General features: G+C 41.9%; 2 protein-coding genes across 2 annotated transcripts; both read right to left on the reverse strand.

The window, feature by feature from the left end:
- Positions 1 to 5,122: 5,122 nt before the first annotated feature.
- On the reverse strand, positions 5,123 to 19,421 carry cdc42 (cell division cycle 42). The gene is made up of 6 exons (XM_034531869.1): positions 19,157 to 19,421; positions 13,110 to 13,250; positions 12,664 to 12,736; positions 11,740 to 11,849; positions 11,244 to 11,441; positions 5,123 to 6,839 (listed from the first exon to the last, which is right to left on the reverse strand). Exons 2-6 carry the CDS (start codon positions 13,212 to 13,214, stop codon positions 6,750 to 6,752), a joined length of 576 nt encoding a protein of 191 aa, XP_034387760.1. The 5' UTR covers positions 13,215 to 13,250; positions 19,157 to 19,421; the 3' UTR covers positions 5,123 to 6,749.
- Positions 19,422 to 19,847: 426 nt separating this feature from the next.
- On the reverse strand, positions 19,848 to 22,816 carry snrpe (small nuclear ribonucleoprotein polypeptide E). The gene is made up of 5 exons (XM_034533780.1): positions 22,623 to 22,816; positions 22,012 to 22,038; positions 21,860 to 21,922; positions 20,883 to 20,961; positions 19,848 to 20,071 (listed from the first exon to the last, which is right to left on the reverse strand). Exons 1-5 carry the CDS (start codon positions 22,674 to 22,676, stop codon positions 20,013 to 20,015), a joined length of 282 nt encoding a protein of 93 aa, XP_034389671.1. The 5' UTR covers positions 22,677 to 22,816; the 3' UTR covers positions 19,848 to 20,012.
- Between the last annotated feature and the right edge of the window lie 394 nt (positions 22,817 to 23,210).

Here is a 23,210-nt window from a genome sequence, read left to right on the forward strand (position 1 = left end):
CCATGCAGTTTCCGGACCGAAATTGATGAACTAGAAGTGTCACTTTATTATTTTACTCAGGGGTCGTTAGGGGTTCATGTGCCACATTGTAATACATTTTAAATACTTTTTTGTTAAATAACACCATCCCTATATCTTCTTGAACCAATGGGTAAATTGTCATAAAAAGTGAAAACTATTTTTTTACAAAAAATAATTATTACATTATTTAAAAAAAAAGTCTTTGTATAGCATATTAAAAAAAGGGATATATATATAGTTTGTCTTAATATTAATACAAATGTAAAGGATAGTATGTTTAAAAAGTAGAAAAAAACAAAAACGTGATAAATAAGTCTGCCAAAAAATGTCATGATGATAAAATAGTGCCGTTAGCAGCCATCCGCTGGCTCGGCCTGCCGCCGCATTAAGACCCGTGGGGAAGCCACAGATAATGCTCGGAATTTTGCATTTATCGGCGAAAGCGAACATTGTGATGAAAACAACATGAAGAAACAAATGATTGAATACAATGTGACTGACACTTTGCCTTATAGCGTGTGTTATTCACAGGAGCATGTGTACTTCTCTCGGCATACTTTCCTGAAGGTATGAGAGGTAATGACATAACGATGGTGTGATTTCACCCTTTCACATAAATCTTCCAGACAATTCTCCTCCCAGACAGGCAGCTAATAGTTTGAATTACACCTCAGGTCCTTCTGCATACCTTGGGTTAAAGGTCTTCTGATGCCGCCTCTCGCTGTCTGTCTGTCTGTCTGTCTGTCTGTCTGTCTGTCTGTCTGTCTGTCTTTCTGTCTGTCTGTCTGTCTGTCTGTCTGTCTGTCTGTCTGTCTGTATGTGCCGTGAGTGTGAAGGGTTAAAAGTGCAGGTTGGCTGGATATTAATGCCACTCGCTCAGAGAACCCGGGAGAAGGCTGGCTTTAGCCCAGGGCCCGGCCCTCCCAGGCCTCTCTCAAACTCCCAGATCTCTTCAGCATACTTCTCATATTAAAAGAAAACAAGTTACACAAATGAGACAGATGGTTCTTGTTTGTGATGACAGTTGCAATTCTTTGTCCTGCGCCCCCCCCCCCCCTCCTCCCTCCTCTATTCCCTCTCGGCTTCTCCTCTGGTGTTGCGCAACACGAGCGCAGCGGCCAGAGTCGGGAGTCGAGAGTCGGCCTCTGCGGGGCAACACTCTCCACATCGGACATGGCTACGTACTGGCAGGGGAACCGTCTGTTTACTGATTTGACCTTTACACTGCTTCGGGTTATTATGTCCTTCCTACCCACAAGTGCACATTGAGTCAATCAAACGGTGGGCAAAACAGTTTTTTTTTCGTTTTCATTCATTCTTTTTCGAGAAAGGACGTGAATAAACATTACAAAAATGCAAAATGGCTGCCAATCACTTTGGCATCAAAACTATTCATACAATGCAGCAATGCAGAATTGCGCCAGTTGCAACACTTTCTCAATAAAAGGTTTGAATAGATTTGTGCAGGTACAGAGCATCAGGATCCTCTTGACCCATGAGCGGCGTCTGTCATTCTGTCTGAGGGTCCATTGTTGTACAGCCAAAGCTACTGTAAGTTTTTTCCGTTTTGGTAAACATTCTCAAGTAAATTTGAGTTCCCTCTGGTAAACAGTTACTTTTATTGTGAAAGATCCGAGTGATTGGTTGATGCTTTTATTCTTGGCGCGGACGGACAGACAAACAAAACCTCTTTCCCGAAATATACATCGCTTTTTTTTTTTTTTACGTGTAACAGTTCTGTGCTAAAGTACTCAAAACTAAAACAGTTTGAAAAAAATATATAAAGATGTGCACAAAAAAAAAATACAAGGGCCCCCAGTGTGTAAAGGCCTTTATGTGGGAATAATTTAGCAGAGGAGGCAAAGATGGTGGATCATTGGCTGATTTGAGGAGGGAGTGGATAAAAGGGGGTCGGTGGTTGGCTTTGAAGGGGGATACAGGTCACCCACATTCCTTAACTGTGTGGCTGGTAAACCCTCGTGGGCCACGACGGACAGACAGAGGCTCTGATACTCCGCCACAGGGAGCTACAGAGAGCTGCAGCAAAGACTCAACCAGTGCCAGTGGTTTAATCCGTGCTTTCCATTCGGCTGACATGGCTCCTCACGAGGACGGAGGGATTCTCCTCCCTGAACGGAACATCGTCCTCACTGCGACATCTGGAACGCGCGTCGACTCTTCTTGGGTGTCAACTACCAAACAATTTACAGGCAAATCACATCGCCTGATGACTGCGGCTCCAATGCTGATTATTGATCTATTGCGGCATCAGAATAAGACGGACACATTGGAACGTCCTCGAAATTTGCGAAGGAGGGGAGGGAGCCTGATTTCCCCACCCTGCCTCGGAAGCTTCTTCAGCCCGTGGAAAAGCTTTTTTTATTTTTTAAGCAGGACTGACCGGGGAGGCTAAAAAACCTGCACGTGCACATGCACAGACATGGAAGCATGCAGTGTGCACTCTTTGTGGAATTGCTTTTGATCCCTCACAGAGACTTCAGGTCTGAAATTTGACCTTTAACCTTTAAAAGAGCCCAAAACGTCTCGGTGTAATGGTTAGACACAAGACAAGACGTACATTTAAAGAGATAGTCCAGCAAAACAGATTCTGGACATTCAGCGTGCAATCTAACCACGTCTATCCAAACAAACTCACTGAGCTTGATCGTAGCGAATTCCAAGCAGTCATCTTGAGGCAACATTGTATCCCAGCACGGGAAGATCAGATAAGAATGGATCAGTCGGGACGAGTGAAAGTGACAACACACACACACACACACACACAGTGGATCAGGCTGTTGATGAGGGCTTTAGCTGCCACAGTTTCATCTCTGGATGCAGGTATGGAGGATCACTGTGAGCTTACGTCTCCACACACATACACACACACACACACACACACACACACACACACACACACACACACACACTCTCTCTCTCTCATTCTCTTCATGGATAGGCGTGTGTCTGTCATCGGGGGAGATTTGAGCTGACCTGCAAAGAACTTTCCCTTAACACCTGGACACTAAACACCTGAAAATGTGTGTGTATGCGGGCCAAATGGGGTCGGAGCGTGTGTGTTACGTGTATCTATTAGCCGACAGCAGCCTGCCGTGTCCAAATAGTCCTCGCAGTGACCAGCGGTGGCGTCGCTTGATGGTCGCCCTGAAAAAGACATTGGCGATGAGTGCAATGCTTGTTTCTGCCTCTTTTAGGATAAAAACTTTTTTTCATTCCTAATTCCTTTAAATTAGGAATGAAAAGTATGAAATAGAGGAATTACAGCATTAATAAACCGGATGCAAAATAGTTAAATGTGAGGAATTAAATAAATAAAAAATAGTTACTTAATTTCTTCATGTGGCATCCCACACACACCTGCATGTCCTCACTTATCCTACTTAAACGGATATTCTAAATCATTAAACGTGCTGTGGACGGGGGCAGCATCAAAAAGGTGTTTTAGCCACCTAAAATAAAGGCCAACCAAGCGCACCTCCTCCTACCTGGAGTGTGTTTGGACCAAGCCTGTGCCCCTCCAGTGCGGCCAACATCTACATGAGAAGCACATTGTAGATGGGTGTCTGAACACCGATTTACTGCTGAGCTCTGATAAACTGCTCAGATCCTCGGCGTGGTTTTCCTCAACAGTCCAGTATCTGTGCGGATCATCATAAAAGTGGGTGCAGCACACACGGGCAGCTCTCCGCCAGCATTGTGTGTGTGTGTGTGTGTGTGTGTGTGGGTGGGTGTTTGTATCAGGTAGTTAAAATGTCCCCGGGGGGTTGCCTGATCATTACATTCCCATCCCTGACTGCTCGTCCCACACAGAGGAGACACTCGGTCCAGGCTGCATGGTGATTGGACGACCTCGGAGGACCAAAAATATTTAGCCTCATTTGTCAAACATGATGAAGACCAATGACGGCCAGGTGGTGTCTCTCTGCGTTTGTGTGTGGACAGGATAATATGTGTATGTGTGTATGTGTGTGTGTGTGTGACATTTCAGCCCTTCGTTTGGCCTGCGTGATAATTAATAGCTGTCAGCATCTCTTTAGCGGAAGGAGGTCGCTGACAGACAGCACTCCAGAAACGTGGGGAATGTGTGAACGCCTCTCGGGGTTGGGGGGCCGAGGGTTGGGGTGGAGCGGTGCGGTGTGGTGCAAGCAGCCCTCCAAACCGTCCGTTTCAGATGATCCGGGTCACCAAACCTGGGACATATCACCCTCAGTTGCTGCCATCTGAGAAATTCCTGGACATCTGTGAAAGCGATAGTGATGCTACTCTCTCAACACCAACATTACAGCAACACCACAGTGTGAGTGTGTGTGTGTGTGTAAATAAGTATAGCTGTGAGGCCAAATTAATTTGATCATAATACTAATAGGAGAGTCTACTGTCAGTGCTGAATATTAATTGTGCTTCTGATATTGATTTTCATACAGTGATGACGATGAGAGACACATTTTTTTACTGTCTTTCACAGAGAGATGGGAAATGTGTTTTTGGTCAAACAAAGGATCACACAAAAGGTGTACCACAAGACGCTACACTAGCCCATGTTCTAGTTTCCATTTGTAATGACAAAATAGGACAGAATAGCAAAGATAAAGGGCAGAGTTTTGAACCCTGTAGTTAAGAATGTTAATGTAGAATTAAATGATGTTCAGTGCCAGTGGTCTTAATGGGTAATGGAGTTTCATCTCACCTCAAAACTGTGGGCCACATACACACCCAATATAATCTGTGCCTACAATCAATGTAGTTCAGTGGATTGGGAATAGCATCAATTTCTCCCAATTTGTGGAAACAACACCAAAATTTGGGTAGACGGCACCTCCTGCTGGCTAAACACGCCATGACAGGCTCATCCAGATGTGATGGAAATCAAACCGTAAATATAATTATAAATAAATAACGTGTGCTCTGTTAAGAAGCTGTTATGATTACTCAATTCTCCCCTTGGCATGATGAATATCACAAGTTAACATACAGAAAAACAGAAGAAAATATTCCAGTCATGGTAGTCAAAAATAATAATTTGGTTGTTTGGTTATTGTTCAATGGCCACAATAAGCACAGAATGGCAACAGACAAGTGGTAAAGGCAATTAAGGTATAAGTTTAATATTTTTTTAAAGAATGCATATACAAAGAACCAATACTTTCGACAGAGCATTTGGTTTTGCACCAAAACAACAACAGGTTATAATAATTATACTGAATGGGCTGGAAATTGACCCAACTCTAAGCCACCAGTAAAGAAAAACAAGAACCAACCGATCACAAATCATCTTTACCTAAACAGACTCTGCCGTTGGGTTTTTTATTTTTTTTATTCAACTAAACCAATCAGAGCTTTTTCTTGGTATAAACTGGCAGGGAAGAGTTTAGATGAGTTCCCACCCCTAAATGTAAAAGGAGTGAAAGTAACCTTTTTTATATATATAAAATAAAAAACAGCACAAAGAAAAAATAACGAAGAGGAAAAAAAAATATTTGTTTTGGTAAAAACACCCGGAGCCTACATCAACATTGTGTGCCAGCTTACATTATAATTACATCTGTTAAACCTATCATTTAGAACAGAGACCAAGGCCCGGCTACATGCAGCACCGTGAGCAGTCTGAGCGGGTACAACAGAGCGGACAGCCCTTCATAGCCTCAGACACGCGGCACAGAAATCTGCTGGAAATTCATCCATCGGCTGTTCAAGGATGACTCGGCAAGATTTGGCTGCTAGTGCAGTTCTGCTGTACCTGTTCCAAGTGTGAGGTGGCGACAATGTTAAAACAGCATCCTGCTTCACCCGTCCTTGGTCTTCCCCCCCACCCACCCCCGCGGCAATGCATCAAGAGCACAACACTTGCTCTGCTAACACTGTTTAAGTTCCCTGCATCTAAAAAGGCCCAATTCCTTGCGGTCGACTGACCTTTTACTACTGGACGCCTTTTTAAGCTCTTCAAGTGGTCACCACGCTCCAAATGGACACTAGGTGGCAATATCTACTAATTCAATTTCCTCTCTGAGAGCTATGTGGAGGTTTGAGTTGTTGAGTCCTCTCAGACCTACAGTTTCTATAGTGGTTAGGAGCGCATCTATGTGGAACATGGAATAAATAGCTCAGACGTGTCATGTGTTTGAGGAGGAAGGGGGGGTTGGCAAAACAGAAACAAAACACTACTTTTGTTAGCGTGTCTTCTGGTAGCGCTGAGAAAGAAACGTAGGGATCGGCCGACGAGTGTGCTCGTCAATGGGGGGCAGGGACCTTCAAGTGTGAGCAGCCACCAATCGGGCAGCCGAGAGGGGCCGGGCTCACATCCGTGGGCATCTAAAAAGTCGATCTGGCCACAACAGACAGAATCAAAAAACAATCTATTAAAAGCTTGACGGGGCCAATTCTACTTGCATGTGAGCTCGGTATCCAGATCCCTCTGACCGAGGACACGCCGCCCTCAGAGCCCACCGCGGCCTTGTTGGCCATGCTGGGTGGGTCTCAGGGCTGAAGCTTCTTATTATTGCAGAGAATTATCCAAAACCTTCTTTCTTTCTAGTCTTCTCTGTGGAGGGCAATGCCAACGACCAACCGCAGCAGAGCAAGGGGTAAGGAGGGTGTGTGTGTATTTAAGATGTATGTATTTGTATTTTTGTGTGTGTGTGTGTGTGTGTGTGTGTGTGTCTGTGTGTGTGTGTGTGTGTGCGCGCGCGCTTCGAAAAGGTAGGAGCCTCTCATAGCAGCACACATTTGCGTTTCTTCTTGGGCTCTGGGGGCTCCAGTGCAGCCAATATCGCCTCATCAAACACATTCTTTAGGCCTTTCTGTGAACACAAACACACAAGCACAGGCTCAATTGAAACGGACAACGCAAACACACACAGGTCAATCAGAAAGGGAGCTGGGGAATAAACAATAACAGCTTAAACAGAGGGAAAGTAACAAAGGTCAGTGGCAAGTCATAAGAAACAGTGAGGGAAATGTGCAGTTGATGACAACAACAAAAATTCAACAAATATGTAAATGATTTCAAGGAGATCAAATCAGATCTGCGACAAACAGCTGAGGAGAATGTTCTGCTCCTACAAAATGTGTCGAGTTGTGTGAGCCAGATCAGGGATGAAGACAAATCACATGCAGGCTTGAATGATGAGTGTAGCTGACCTGTGACAGCTGAAACCAAAAGGCAAGTCAAACAAGAAAGTGGAGGGGGGAAAGGGGAGCACGACCCCCTCACGCGACACAACACAAAACCAAAATGGACAAGTGGGCATTTGCATTCCACGCCGGCCTGTGTCTCTTGTAATGCCCTGCCTCTGCTCTTCAGACTAAACTTGCTGAATTACTCACAAAAGGCCACCCGGATTCCAACTATGTAAAATAAAAAACACCACAAACTCTTTTTTCATATTTGACCCTGTGCAGAGCTACATAAACTGTGAGCTTGGTTATGTGAAGTAACCAGAGCTGCACTACCAATGAACTGGTGAACCCCTCGGCGCTGTTTATTAATCCGATTAAATTCTCTGACGAAGCACTGGAAAAAGAAAGAGCAAGAGAGGAGAGCAAGTTCATTTGTCCTTTATTATTCATTTCACAGGTAATTTCACACAATTAGAGCTTCTTTATTTGTCTTATTATTATTATTATTATTATTATTATTATTATTATTATTATCTGGACTTTCAAGACAGCAGTATGTGCACCACAGTTAAATGTACGTGTGTCATATGTAAAGAAAGTTTGGGCCAAAACAGGTAAGAAAGAAAGCTTTCAGGAGATTTAAAAAGAAAAGGTGTGTAGCTTAGCTATGAACCAGAGCCGTAGGACTACTATCATGATAGAAAACAGGGATGAAAGAAGAGCATGATAATCATGTAAAGATCACATTCCACAGTACTTTAACCCATTATACAGTAAAAAATAATCTGGTTACGGAAGTTACAGTTTGAACATGGAGTATAATGGCAACCAAACAGCTGACGGTATCATAGTGTAAAGGGTATATTCTTTGCATTTTTACAGTAATACACTACTGCTGTTGTAGATTACAGTTGATACACTGTAGACTAACAGCTTCAGACTGTAGCTGCCTGTAGTTAACAGGGTTAATTGTTCCAGAGATGGGAACAACTTGCTCCAGAAGTAACATAATCTAAATAAATAAAAAAGTACTGGAAGTAAAAATAAAATTACCCCCCCCCACACACACACACACCGTGTTAGTGCTTATGTTGTCAAGATGGCCAAACACTCCCTATAGATGACTCACGTACATAAAAGCCCTCCATGTAACCATAGCCTGTTTAATCAAGGTACAACAGTATCAACAGTAGTACAAAATACATTAGCATTAAAAATGGAAACTCTGTTTTGTGGTTGAGATCGATCTCAGTTGTGGAGCCATGTGAAGGCTCCACCCCATTCTGGTCCAAACCCTCCCCACATGAACTACTACTACAACACAGAGAGGAAAGGCTGACTAAAACAATAGCTACATCCCAAATGACATCCTACATCCTCAGTAACATACCACTCTACTGTTGGCCAGAGGCCAATTAGGAATAATACAGTGGTGAAGTTAGGGTTGGGTAACTGGGTACTCTCAGGATGTGCCGCATTATACAATATATATATAAATATCTTCATATATTCTCTAAAATAACAACTGTCTGGTTGACCAACTGACTGACTTATTGAATGCATGTGAAACTGCGTTCACCGCCTATGCTCCTACCGTAATGCTTAGTATATACAGTACATGTACGGCAAAACAAGAAAGGGCTAGTTTGACCTTCTTTTTTTTTATCAAAGTGGAAGCTGACATCTTCCATTACCGTTTCTGAACTAAATACATAACAACTTGCTTTGGCAAGTCTTTCCCCGTTGCTTGCGTCCTGGATACAAAACAAAAACAACAAAAATACCCCCTCACTCACCCATTTCTTTTGGTGTCTGTGCGTGAGTGCGCCGTGAGAGAGCAAGATGCGAAACGCAAGTCTTGAAGCCAGCGGCTTAAAAACATTACATGACCATTTGTACTCGATGTTCACAATACAATGTTACTAACTTCAACGCGGAACAAGCCCCAATACATCAAGTGTATTTGACACATTGCTCACCTCTAGGTGAGGATTTAGATGTAAATCCCTCCAGAGGTACATGTGACGTAGATGAGCACACCAACCAAACCGAATGTCAGCAGTTGCAGGTTAGAAAAGGCAACGAGTGAAGTCATCGAAGCAATGAGAGGCCGCGGCCCGGGTCAGAGAAGCAGGCCATGAAACAAAGATAAGTTGCAATGCACCAGAAGTTTGGGTCTGGAGTTGGAGCGCTGGCAGGTCCACATTTGAAAAGCAGCACATGTAAATACATTGAGGGGGGAGAAAGGAGAGGAAATGAGAAAGATGGGGTGACTGAGTGAAAAACGCCAAAAATAGTGGCAATCAGAGGAGGAGCGGTGGCATGGAGAGAGATTAAAATATACAGCATTTCCTCTTTCTCTGCGTCTCAGGAGGCTCTAGGGCAGCTAGGATAGCTTCGTCAAACACATTCTTCAGCCCTCGCTACAATGGCAGGAGAGGGAAGAGAACAACAGCACAGTTAGCAACAGCAAACACAGAAAGAGACAGGCAGGGAAAGGAGGAGGAGGAGAGTGTATGTGTGAAATGCAAAGAGACGGTATGAGAGTTACAGGACGAGTGTATGAAGGAGGTGGCACAGAAGATGATGAGCTGAACGGCGGGCGATGGACGGAGCACCTGAGATCCCCAGGAATCAGGAAATTACATCAGCAGCTATGAGACAATTGCGCCAGGGAGCGAAAAGGAGGGGGGAGGAAGGAGCAGAGCATAGAGGTGGGGGCTCCACCTCAAACTCCATCAACACTATTGTTCTCGTGCCCGAGTGAGGCCGATGTGTCCTCCTGTGAGTCATGTTCTCTCTGCTCATTTCCCTCCTTCGGTCTCTAACATGTACCGATGGCAACACAAGTACTCAAGACTCAAGATTGAGCAGATAAACTCCACCGACTGATTTATTAATCAGACATTCCGATACAAGTACTAAGTACCACAATGCTAATGGTATTAATGGTAATTCATCTGGTCTACTCTTAGTCTTAAACATTTCCACTGTTAGCATATAAATTCACTAACTGGCCATTACAATTTCAGGGCTCACAATATAAATAAAAGATGTTTTTTTTTGGTGCATGTAACTTAACGTTAATCTAACAGTAAAAGTAAAACTAATTATTACAGGATTACATTGACAATTTAAATCAACATTTCCAATGTGTTACACTATCATTCTAAGCTGACTTTTCCTTGTGAAGTCACGTATATTGAAATTACTTCAAATTGAAAACCTATTACAGGGACTATATCAAATCAGAACATCTTTCGACGGGTTTAATTGGGCGTAATGGCACAAATAGACGTGCATCACATTCTCTAAGCCAGCGGTCGCCAACCCGTCGATCGGAGGGTTGATCGATCTGAGACTTTCCCTGTCGCTCTCCAAAGTAAAATATAAATAAATTAAGAAACACATTGGGCCTCATTCTCGAACATTTTCTGAAGTGTCTTCTGAAATGTTTTCGGACTTCGGAAGACCAACGTCAGAAAAGATCTCCGCCTGATTCATGAACGCCTGCAAATGGGTTCTTACACAGCCGAAGTGTTCTCAGCTGTGCTCCCCGAATGAGGATTCTTAAATTAAATGTGCGTTCTCGTGAACCTGCGGCCCCGCCAGGTCCTTATAAGGGCATGCAACTGAAGAGACGTGTGCACAATCGACAGACTCCACAGGCAACGCGAAAGCAACTCCAGACTGATTAAAATCACATAAGTGGAGTTCAGAAAATCACCAAATCAAAGTCCAGGAGACGGCTTACTGACAGACAGCTCACAGACTGCCTCAGACTGGCTGTCTGTGCTGATGAGCCCAACTACAAGGCATTCAGACAGTGTTCAGTCACAGACACCACACTGACTGGAGTCACATGACTGAACTGCACTTACATTAGTTGCACTGACTGAGAATGTTGTCACTGTTGTGTTGTAACTCAAGCTCAATTTTTACATGCACTATTGGTATTTCGAGCTTGGAATTCCCGTCAAAGGTTCGCCTGCACAACCGTGTGTGTGTGGGTGTGGGTGTGTGTGTGTGTGTGTGTGTGTGTGTGGGTGTGTGGGTGTGGGACAGTGTATATTCATATATATTACCTGTGTGAGGGCTGAGCACTCCACGTATTTCACAGCCTTTAGGTCTCTCGCCAGTTTCTCGGCCGTCTCCGGGGTGATGGGCTTCTGCTTGTTCTTGGCCAGTTTCTCTATAGTGGATGGGTCATCCCGCAAGTCAATCTGAGTCCCAACTAGCAGGAAGGGGGTCTTTGGACAATGGTGGGTAATCTCTGGAACCCACTGTAAACACAAAAATGGGGTTATAGGACTGCCGACACGCTGCATCACAAGCATTTAACGTTGGGTTTCTTTTTCATGGGCTTCCCTCCACACTGATTCAAGTTTGATCGTCTGTCAGCGGATGTCAGAATGTTCAGATCCAACACAAAAATACTGCAAAGAGGCTGTCTGAAATCATTAGAAACTACAGCTCTGTAGGAAAATAGAAGTCTCCGATTGAAAAAGGATGCATCCATATTTCACGTACTAGAGGGAAAAAACAGTGGCATGGAAATAAAGAATTAAGGGTTTGACTTGCCTTTTCTTTGACGTTTTCAAAGGAGGAAGGGGACACAACGGAGAAACAGACAAGAAAGACATCTGTCTGGGGATAACTCAAAGGTCGTAACCTGTCGTAGTCTTCCTGACCTAGAGAAACCACACACAAACATGTTAACTCTCACTGTCTGGCGATCATTATTTATATTTATACAACCAATGTGTTTGTGATTAAAGTTCACTAGAGCAGTGTAAAAACACTAAATCCTGGATTCTAAATATTACTTACGTAGAAGTTCAGATAGCATCAAATACACGCAAAATAAGACCTCACCAAAATTAAATGGTAACTCTTCATGCAGAATGGAAGCCTAACTACTAGCCAACATTGTCAAATACATGAAGTGAAGTCAAAAGAACAATGTTTCCCTCTGAGATGTAGGGCACTACAAGTATAAAGTTACATCAAACAGAAATACCCAAGTCACGTACAAGTACCTCAGAATTATATTCCAAAACAGTACTTGAGTGGTCCAATTCTACTTAGATACATTCCAACACTGCTAGAGCACAAGACTCTTCATGGATCTAGCCTCATAATGCTTTCAAAGTTCAACTTTAAAATATAAATTTTAAAGTTAAATGTAAGATTCAACTTTAAAATATAAATTGTTCTTACAGGGGGGCCTTCCCCCGTATCCCCCCAAGAGGGTCCGAGGTCCACTGACCATAGTCTCATAACATTTTTTGGGAAACATTGAACACACACCCTACGCACACAAATGTTAACTTGGGGATAGAAGATAAAGGAACAACGTTTTTCCCATGACCTCCATTTAACATCACAGAAACACTGTATAGTAGTATATAATGACAATTGCTTAATAGGAAATAGTGACATTAACTGGATACCTGGATGAACATAACTACTAACTAGGTGTAGGTTGCAATAAGAAATACATACCTGCTGTATCAAACAAGCCCAGAGTGTAGGGCTCGCCTCCAATCATTACAGTCACAGCATAATTATCAAACACCTACAACATAGACCAGAAAACAATAGTTAGCTCATTTGCTTAACAGTGAACAACATGTTTGTACCATAAGGGTTTGACAAATATAGCGATGTTATTAAAATGTGCTTATTCAATATCTTTTAAACTGACTCAGGTTTTAGGTGATAAAGCACAAAACTGTTAAAGATAGCTGCATGCAAAAATTTTAACTTTGATTATGCAGCAAGAGGTCAAGCATGGTAAAGCACTCAGTTATACAAACTCCAATACAAATCTTAAATATTAGTAACATTAACACTATGAAATGGATTTACTGCTGAATTAATTTGATAACAATAACAAACTGAGCTACAAAGGTAGAGTAACAATGGATTGGATGGGAATTACCACTTACCGTAGGTACATATTCAGAAGGAAACTTGTTTGTGGTGTAAGAGATGAGCAGGCAGGTTTTACCCACTGCACCGTCCCCAACTACAACACACTTGATGGTCTGCATAGCTGTGTTTTACAGTCGTCGCTACTCATTCAAGATCTGGAAGAGAAAAACAAACAGAAGGAAACTTCATGAGTCGATGGCACCGCTTATTGCGAATAACATATTTTCTATTTCCCACCCAAGGATTACAGATGTAATTTAGCTTGGAGCTAACTCCGGTAGCGTTAAGAAGCTGCGCACTGTCAATGGCAAAAAGATAAGGTGGCTTTACTAACTGTAAAGTCATCATGACCAAAGGTTAAAAATCCTTTGTATTCAGTTTAGCAGTAGTACTCATTTTTTTGTATTACATTTAGCAGGTGCATTGGACGGCATGGACATTTTATGTCAACAGGACACACAGAAGGGGAGGAAGTGTGGGGTTGGGATAAACTATTTTCTAGGGGAGACCTTGGAAAGCTCAACACCAGATGGCATTTTCATTTATGTCAATGACTAACTGCTGGTAAAAGCACTTTTCAACATACCCGCAGCTATAAAGATGTAGCTTAAGTCTGAAAATTGAGGTGACCCAAGCCCAGAATAAAAATGTAATTATCTATTTGACATGAGGATGTTTATCGGGAGATAACGCCGTCCAGTCAGGTCAATAATCTAGCCTCCCTGATCAACAAATGAATCAAAGGGTTAATGGTAGTGTCCAGATGTCCAAATGAGTTGGGTTTATTTTAATTCAAGAGATTGAGGGGTCATGTATACCCACAGCTGGACAAATGACACTGAAGAAATGTGCGTTCATTCTGTAGCTGTGCTTGTGTCGATTATGGTAAAACACCAGATTAGGGTTGACTCCTTTCGACTCAATTTTTCAAGAAACAGAATGGAAATCAAATCATTCGAGTGTTAGGTGGCAGCTGGCTAGAGGGAGATCCCCAGGCTATTGCCTCAAAGCTTCCTACTTGCTGCATTTACTTTTCAGTAAATATCACAATATAAATTCGGGTTCTCTTGTGTTCTGTATCCTACCCCCTAACCAGCGCAAAGCATTTTTGGTGGAAAAAAAAGATGTAATACACAGTGCTAAATATAAAATATATACAATTCAGTTAATGAACTTACATTTATAGGGAGAAACTTGGCTGGAAGAATATTTCACAGGGGCTACATTACTGAAAAAAGGTTGAGAACCACTGCTCTAGTGTATACAATATCCTGCTGGGTGAAAATAGTAGCCAGCTGGGGACCCGGCCAGAGAGAGAAACACACAATTCTCTAGGTTTGTGCTTAGCTAGCGTCATCTAGTGAATTACACAGCTGCAAATGCTAGCAAGCTACAGTCACTTAACTTGGGCTGCACCCAGCTGCCACCCGCAAAACGGACAGTTAGTGGGGGAAGAATGCAGTCGTCTTGCCTACTCTTCGCTTCTCAGACATAAAAAAAAAGAAGCGAGTGACAGTCAAGCTTTTGTAAAATAGCGTATGCGTAATTGGATGCTAGGCACCTTAGGGGCAGGGCGACATGCAACTTGCTTGGAAAAAAACATAAGAAAGTAAGAAATGTTTGAATGTCCAGCCATCCAGCAGACAGCTCTGATAGTGGTGCTTTACATTTTTTTACAAATATTCATAATCAAATATCTGTTTTAAATATTGACAGCACAACCAGAGATCATATGATCCCCGATGATATTTACAAATAATAAAGCATTGAAAATAGTCACAACTTGTCAATATGTTTAGGGCTAAGTCCAATGCTGCTGAGGTGGAAAAAAGGTTCAACAAGCTCACATAATTGAGCCAAACACACAATACAGAAGTAAAGGTGGTTCCTTTCTCATCTCTCAGCTAAGCAGCAGACCAGTTTGCCCAGTGACAAAACACGACGAGAATCTGGGCAAACTTGGTTGCACAAAGAGAAGCTACTCCAAAAGTCGTTGTGAACTCAAGGACAAGCGATCATTTCGCAACCTTTGTCGGAATCCAAACAGCAACATGGTCATTTTGACTTATCATAGTACGAAAAAGCACAGGTGCTACTAATGACATTAACGATGGCTTTGTTCTATTCATGTGTCCCAGACAGTGAACCATACTACGGATCCTCGGAAAACTAATGCAGCTACACAGAATTCAGTTAAAGCCTCAAACCAGCTGCTTATCTTTTCAATAACAGTACATTGTTTTTCTTTGGGTTTTGGACAAAACCGATCTTAAAATCTGTTGGAAAAAAGCAATTTCCCCCAATTTTTCAATAATGATAAATGGAGAAAATAGTCTGCATATTACCAGAAAATCAAAATAATCTTCAGTTGCAGCCCGCATTTATGTGCTTTTGTCAAAATGCCGTCAGTGAAAAAAAGCCTACAAAACAAGTGAAACATTAAATAAACAACAATGAAAGTTGACCGTGAATCATTGTCTGCAACAATGTGATGCATCTTGGTGCATTGTGCATTTAGAGACAACACACTATATGTAGTATGTGGGCCACAGTATTCCCCTGTTTCTCCCCCACACGTTACAGTATGTCGGTGCCAAGCTACTGCAGAGCTCTGCACCACAGTGTGGTGGTGTGGGGGGTGGCATTGAATAAACGTCAAATGTTACAGTGTGAACGTGGTTCAAACATGGGAACAGAGCTCAGGTGGGTGTCCCGCAGAAACACAGGGAACACAATGAAACGCATTTCTTCAACAAATAATATCAAGAAACACCTGGTCAAGAAATACAACGTTTTCCTGGACTAGACGCGGTGGTAGAATACTAAACAATAAAATTAGATTAAAGCATAAAGCTGCTTCTGGTAATAGCCAACTAATAGATTACGCTTGTGCAGGCAGCCCAGACGGAGGCACAGACTCAATAGCTTGCAACCTTGACGAAAGGCCTGTTTCTTTAATGCTCAAAAGAGGTTTCCACCACTGTAGACTAAACTGTGCAGCAAAGGAAACATATAGACGTGAAAAGGTTAGAGCCTGCCACTAGACACAATCAATAGAACAGGGCATTTCCGCGGCAGACTTCGACATTAAGACATGCTCCCTAAAAAAAATTAAAAAATACTCTGCATGCAAAGAATGAGAAACCGAATGTGTAATATCGTCGGGTTCATCTGTCTGTTACAATAAAGGCTTTGTTTGCTTCCAAACAATAAGCCGTTGTGGGTAAGTTCCATAATTGTGTTCAAAACACGGCGGGCCGCTGTGATTGCTGATGCGCGATTATAATGGTACGTTCTGCAGGACAAGTGAGGGTGCTGTGGAGGTCCCTTTGCAGTCAGAATGGACTACACTACTGCTGAGAAACCCTGTACCTTTTTATGAGCAATGCTGGAAACAGGGAAACAGAAACATTTTAATTTCACCAGATCACGCAATCACGGCAGTGCCTGATGATGACCATAATTGATGATTGTTGACAACCTGAATTGTGAACTTTGGTCGATTGCGATTTTCTTTTTATGAACGATAGTTGACAATACAACTCCGGACTGACTTCCTTTTCACCATCCGTCCCTTTCTAATATATTGTTTATATTGCTTTGGAAACATCTCCTTCAAATAACTATAATTATTAAAGTTTCTCGCCAAAAACAACATTTGACAATATTACATTGAAAGACATCATGATAGCATTATAATTGACCTTTTTTCCCCTAACGCATCGTAATGCAAGTCAATGTAACCTTTGTAACAGTAGCTGTTTAGCTCTGTGTTGACAGCAGACAAGACGCTCACTGCGATTACTCTGAGAGGCATGTATTTGAATTCATTACATTATAATAAATGTCTGTTAGTTGTTCCAACTGTTTTAAAGGTTGCTCCTCCACATCATATTTTGGATTTGACAAATTGTGAGCTCTATGTCTTCTTCACTCAACGACACATGTTGTGTGTGTGGCTGGCTGTAAAGTTACTGTATGTGCTGCTGAGAGCTAATGTAAAACTACCACGCAGCGGTACACATGTCTAAATGTGCCCAGTAATATGAAACTGATCGGCTGGTCACCGGTTATGGCCGATCAGCTGAAATCCACCTGGTTTTCGATCGGCAGTTGATCAATTCGGGCATCTGTACTCAAAAGTCAAGTTTGTAAGTATATAATCAAGAAAATAAAGGCCTATATGTATTACACTATGCAGCCAAATGGGCTCTTTGTTATATATGACATTAGATTATTACATTTGAGTAACAGTTAGAATATCCAATGTTGTGTTGGTCATACTATAAAACTATTTATTTGCTGTGTATACTGAATAACACAGAATATAAGGAACTTCTTTTAAATCACAGACCGAATCGATGTCATTCACCCGTATAGCCATTACTTCTACTGGTTTGTTGTTGCATGAAGAGGGGGTGGGAAAATGTGGACCTCCCAGTAAACTTCTCACAAGAAAGGGAAGTTTGTAATTACAATGAATGCATCCAACATGTCGTAATAATCACCTAACTTTAGATGAGCCCTTCTTGGGTTGGGTATTTGGATGATCAACTTTACAACATACATTTTTCTAACAAAAGCTTTGCCTTAAGCACCAACTAAGCCGACTGTTTAGCAAGCAAAAGCCCTGCCATTGTCTGAAGGAATCCTTTTACCAGTTTCACTGCACTCATCGCCGTTACATCCACACAACTGTGTATGAAACTAAAGTATTGTAGTGCCCTGCGGGGCTCACATTTCTTGGAACAATATGTGGCCAAGGAAAGCGCCAATCTTCTTCTAATGAGAGTAGTTCTGAATCATTAGACAAACTCTTAAAGCCAAAAAAGCAGTGAGATGATAGCCATGGGCAACAACTGGCTGCAGCTGCAATAATGCTTGTAGACTTAATCCACGCATTTGTGTTTGTAGGCCAGTAAGCAGGGCCATCTTAAAAAGTAGCAGTGAAAGCAGCTGAAATTCAGTTTGATGAGGTATTTCCACAACAACCCTAAACTAAGTTGAAATCAACTCTTTGAACTAGACACCGCGTCTATGGCGAAAAGTTTTGAAAGACTGATGAGCTCACCAGATCTGACCAGTGTGCACTTCTATTGGAAATGGAATAACATTACTTCTACAAAAGCACAGAAACAACCACTGAAACCATCGCGACTTCATGGTGGGAGGTTGTGACCGCCACTACATCATATTCAATAAACCATTCCTCAATAATTGGTGGAGCGTTCACCTGAAACAAAGATTTAGTGATGCCCTCGCGGTCTTCAAGAGGACAATTTTCGTTCACATTCGTGAAACGTCTAATAAGTATGCGACCGCCAGTGATGTGTGGGATTGCTACCACCAGCCTGTATGTGAACCGTCAATTAAAGCCAACTAACGTTACATAACAGGAACATTCGGAGACCAAAGCCGAGAGGTTGCTATTGCTATCGTTAGCCCGGGCACCTTAGCTGCAATATTTTGGCCTAATTTCCGGTCGACTGTTTAAACGAACTCAATAGCTGCCCCTCTGCTTTTTTAAACCCAGTCAGTATGGTAAACCTTTGCGCTAGCACACAAACATTAACGTTACACTGAACAACCATTTTATGATCCAAGACCATCCTAGGAACTTCTTATTTTAAAGCGTTGCTGACAGAGCGTTTGTTACGCCTTTTTTTTGTTCAGCTCGTTAACCAGTTAACCGCTAGCTAGTGACCAGCAACATATGGTGCAGTTTACTGGTTTAGCGTTATTTTTTGGAAGAAGTGATAAAACATCACAACAATTACATCAATACATTTGAAGTGAAATGGGGTTGTCAGTCCTGAGAGGTGTTTTCTAGCAGGCCCAATGTTAGACTGTCTGCTTGCTATGCTAACTAACGTCCTCTTCGATTAGCTAGCTAGCCTGCCAAGCTAACCTAAGCGGATGCTGTTGTCGAGTGAGTTATTTTAATTCGAAAGTCACAACCCATATATAACAAGATGAGCACAGATATTGTTGACCGCATTATAAAAGAAATGTAACCACAACTACAGCCCAATATTCATACAAAACCAAAAATGTTCCGTACCGTATCCTCTATTTGTGTCTTTACGCCGGGCGTTGGCAGCTCCGCGCTAGGGGCTTCCCAGTCAACAGTACAGGGACACGTTGCGTGCGTAGTGCTGTACCACGTAATTACGTTAATCGATTTAAAGAGAACCGGGATGCTTTTCTATAGCAAAAACATTAAACTAAGCAAGCACAAATGTTTTAACCTGTAGTCCAACATAGAATACAGGTCATTTGTGGTAGAAAAAAAACTCCAGTCAGTTTGAAGTTTAGAGTTTTTGATGTGACGAAGTTACAAGTGTATGTGTCACTGTATCCCCACCCCCTCCTTATCTGTTACAATAATGGATTAGTCATTTCAAGCGTGGCAAAGGTAACACACCTCAAGGCACAATCTAGACAGTCAAGATTTTTGCACCACTCGATTTGTCACATTGAACGCAATCTGCTTTCACGCAACAAAAATATTTTAAGCCTTTAAGACGAGCCAAAGAGTATTCTACTTGTCACCTTAAAGGATTATAGGAGACCAACAAAAAAAACACAGCCAGTCTCATCTATTGCTTATTTGGAGCTGGAGAAGCTTGACCTACATACGCACATTGCAATAGTGCTGTCGACCACTAGATGGCACATTAGCCCAATGAATACTCTGCAAACAATTTTGGCATTTTAAACATTTTGTGGAATAAGTCAAAAATACAAACAGCTGTAAGAAAAGAAAAAAAAAGATTTATTCTCATAACCACGTGTTAGAAAGAATCAATTACAATATTCATGTTGTATAAACAAACACGCAACACCAATTTGCAAAAACAAAAAAGATGAACATTTCTTTCCAAGAAAGGTACAATTTTGTAGGCGTCGCCACTGTCCTAAGTGGTCACAACACTCTGCAGCAAGGTAATGTTGTCTCCTTTCAACATGATCCTCCCTGGGAGACACAAGAGGAAGAAACAAAAGTAGAGATCAGAAGAGCGAGATGATGTTGGAAAGAGATACAAAGTAACACTTCACTTTTGGACGATCGAGTTGGCCAGATAGGGAACCTAGTGTCAGTGCTTGTAGAATGCTAAAAAAAAAAAAAAAAAAAAAAAATGCCAGTGTTTTGGGATGGAAAAAAAAGTCCAGGACAAAATTTATTTTTTGATTTGGAGTGGTGCGACCAGTATTGAGGATACACTTGTATGTTGAGGGAAATTGAACCTCCCCCCAAAACATGCATTAAACAAATCCCTTAGTGAAAAATGTACACATTTGACAGCCGTAATTTGAACATAAAACATCCATCCCATGAGGAAACTAAAGCTTTCAGAGGCTTTTACCGGATTTTAAACCTGAGCTTTTAAAAGACACGTTTGCAGCATACATTTTGACTCGTCATAACAGGACAACGCACAGGTGAAACAGATTTCAGGGACCAGCTCACCTAAATGGACTGCGGATGTTTAATGTTAGAAATTACATCTGTGCTTCCCCTGCTATGAAATAAATGGTAATGGACCTGTACTTGTATAGCGCTTTCCTAGTCTTCCGACCACAGAAAAGCACTTTCACACTACATATGTCATCATTCACCAATTCATACCCTGAAGGCAGTGTCTAAAGTTCCTAAAAGACCCTACTCACCACTAAGCTACAGTTGCACAGACGTAACATTTTTGGATCATATTAACGGCCGGTGATACAAAATCAATACTAAACGCAGAGACAAAGCTATAAAACATATAAAAAAATGCAATTACCCAGCGGCTTCCTGTTCTTGGTCTTCATGTGGACCTCCTCGGCATCATCTAGAACTAGGTTCATGTACTCATCAAAACCCTTCAAGAGAGATGGAAGAGTTGGCTACAAATTAGTTTCAGTGCATCAACATTTTCACATTCTCAACCTAAATCCCTCCTATTTGTCCATGAATGAGGCTGCCTCATGTGTGCTGTTTCAACAACTGCACAAATTCGTCGTAAATTGGTCAGTTCAACTTTATGAACGCCACCAGTTCCCAGGAAGTGCACGTTTATGAGATTTGAAGATAAGCATTACGTATATAGTTTTGCTCAGTTTGTGGACATGTCAAATACATTAACCCCAAGAGCAAAAACACAATTATCACAATATTCAGTGAGACGGGTAAGACGTTAAGCCTTTAACTTTACACCTTTGAATTAACTAATCCTTAAATGATTCTTTATATTAAGTGTCAGCCAGTGAATAGTTTGATTAAGACGTGACGTGGTTGACCACCAGGTCGCCATCTGCATCCAGCATATTGCCAAAGGATTGCGTTTTAGAGGCACCACAAACGGCTCCGACAGAGGCCTCTTCTCTAGGAAAATAAGTTACTATGACTCGTAGTCTGATCACTGGTTGTTTAGCATCTTGATGTCAAAGAACTTCTCAAAAAAAAACTTTGTGGGATTGTTTCCTGAACCGATGCGAGGTCCCAGGACAGAGGATGTCGCATGTTTACAGATTGTAAAGGCTTCTAGGGCAAATTTGTAATTTTGGGCTATACAAAATAAATGATTGTTCGTTACATGTGAATAACGTTCAAGATTTCTCAACTTTTGCGTAGACAAGGCCTCAGAATGACCTCCAGGCCATCCGACAGACTTACTGACCGTATTCGTCAGCCATTCGATTGACTGTGGGAATTAACTTATCCTATTCGCTGTACTCTAGTTCAATAAAATAGGAGAGAAAATAAAAATATATAACTTACAATAATGCAGCCCTCTAGCCGCATGTTCACCTGTTCATACAACCAGACCTGGATCCGTGAGCGCTGGGAAAGAACGATATATGAGAATTCCAGTTTAACCTTACATCATACTAAACAAAATCTGAATAAACTGAAATAAACTAAATACTTACATTCTGTAGATACCTGAAAATTAGGTTCTGATACATTGAGTCAAGGAAATTCAAGGTTCAAGAGCAAACACAAATGCTAAACATGTTCATCATAAAAGGTTATTATTGCACAGGCTACTGAAAATGTTGCCCGATGGCATTTCACATTTCTCCACGCCGGGGCATGTTGAACGATAGTAAGAAGAAAAAACAAAAACTATGTAGCCAATCAATGTATCAACCGATAACTTACGGACTGCACTTTACCTAAAGCAAAATCGTTAGATATCGAACCACAAATCCAAGCAAAAATTCCTCTTTATGTCAAAAAAGCCGAATAGTAGAATATCGGACTTGTTGAATGCAGTTCGGCGTGCCATGGGGGTCCCCTGTCTGTCCCGAGTTCTGCAACGTAGCTAGCTACCTTACAGCGGCTATTTTCATACATTGATACATTTGAATGCCCCTCGGTATTTTTAAACAAATGGTTTCCATAAGACATTATCTAACCCTACAGCGAGCTCAAACACGGGAAACACATTACTAGCTAGCGCGCTAACGACAACGGTTAGCCTAGCTGCTAAGTTATTGTAGCAAGCAATTCAACGGCGCAATGAAATACGGAAGGATACAATGGGCTGCACCATAACCTTCTGGACCTTCTGTCCTTGTCCCCTGTACGCCATTCTTCCAAGAAAATACCAGCGGTGTAGGTATTTGGTTTAAAAAAAAATTGCACCTTTTTTATCAGAGTGCACGGCAACGAAACGCTCACGTTGTGAGGTTGCTTTAGCTTGAATGGCGGTCTTTCTTCCGCGTGCTGATTCCTGTTTTAATAAAGAAGTCGCATTGATTTGTAACAGCGCCCCTGCTGGTGGGAGGCCATCACTGCATCCACTTGTCGCTCCACATACTGGTATTGTCCATGTGCAAACGTATACATTTTACTTTGAAGAAGATATTGACAACAAAAATGCGATCTATTCACAACTGATGATACGCTGCCCGTCAAAAGTTTGGGGTCACGAGCTACTAAAGCTTGATCCACTACAGCCTTGTTCCACTCTCAGCCACTACATGATGGCTGAAAGGGCTGCTCTGTATTTGTCATGCTTTTAGGTTGTAGAAAGTCCCCTTCACAAATATATGTTATTTTGTATCAACATTTTTGTAAAAAAAAGTTGTGTTTTGTACACGGAGAACAAAACGCTGTACAACGA

The sequence above is a fragment of the Cyclopterus lumpus genome, chromosome 5 (assembly GCF_009769545.1).
Source record: "Cyclopterus lumpus isolate fCycLum1 chromosome 5, fCycLum1.pri, whole genome shotgun sequence".
Taxonomy (NCBI): Eukaryota; Metazoa; Chordata; class Actinopteri; order Perciformes; family Cyclopteridae; genus Cyclopterus; species Cyclopterus lumpus.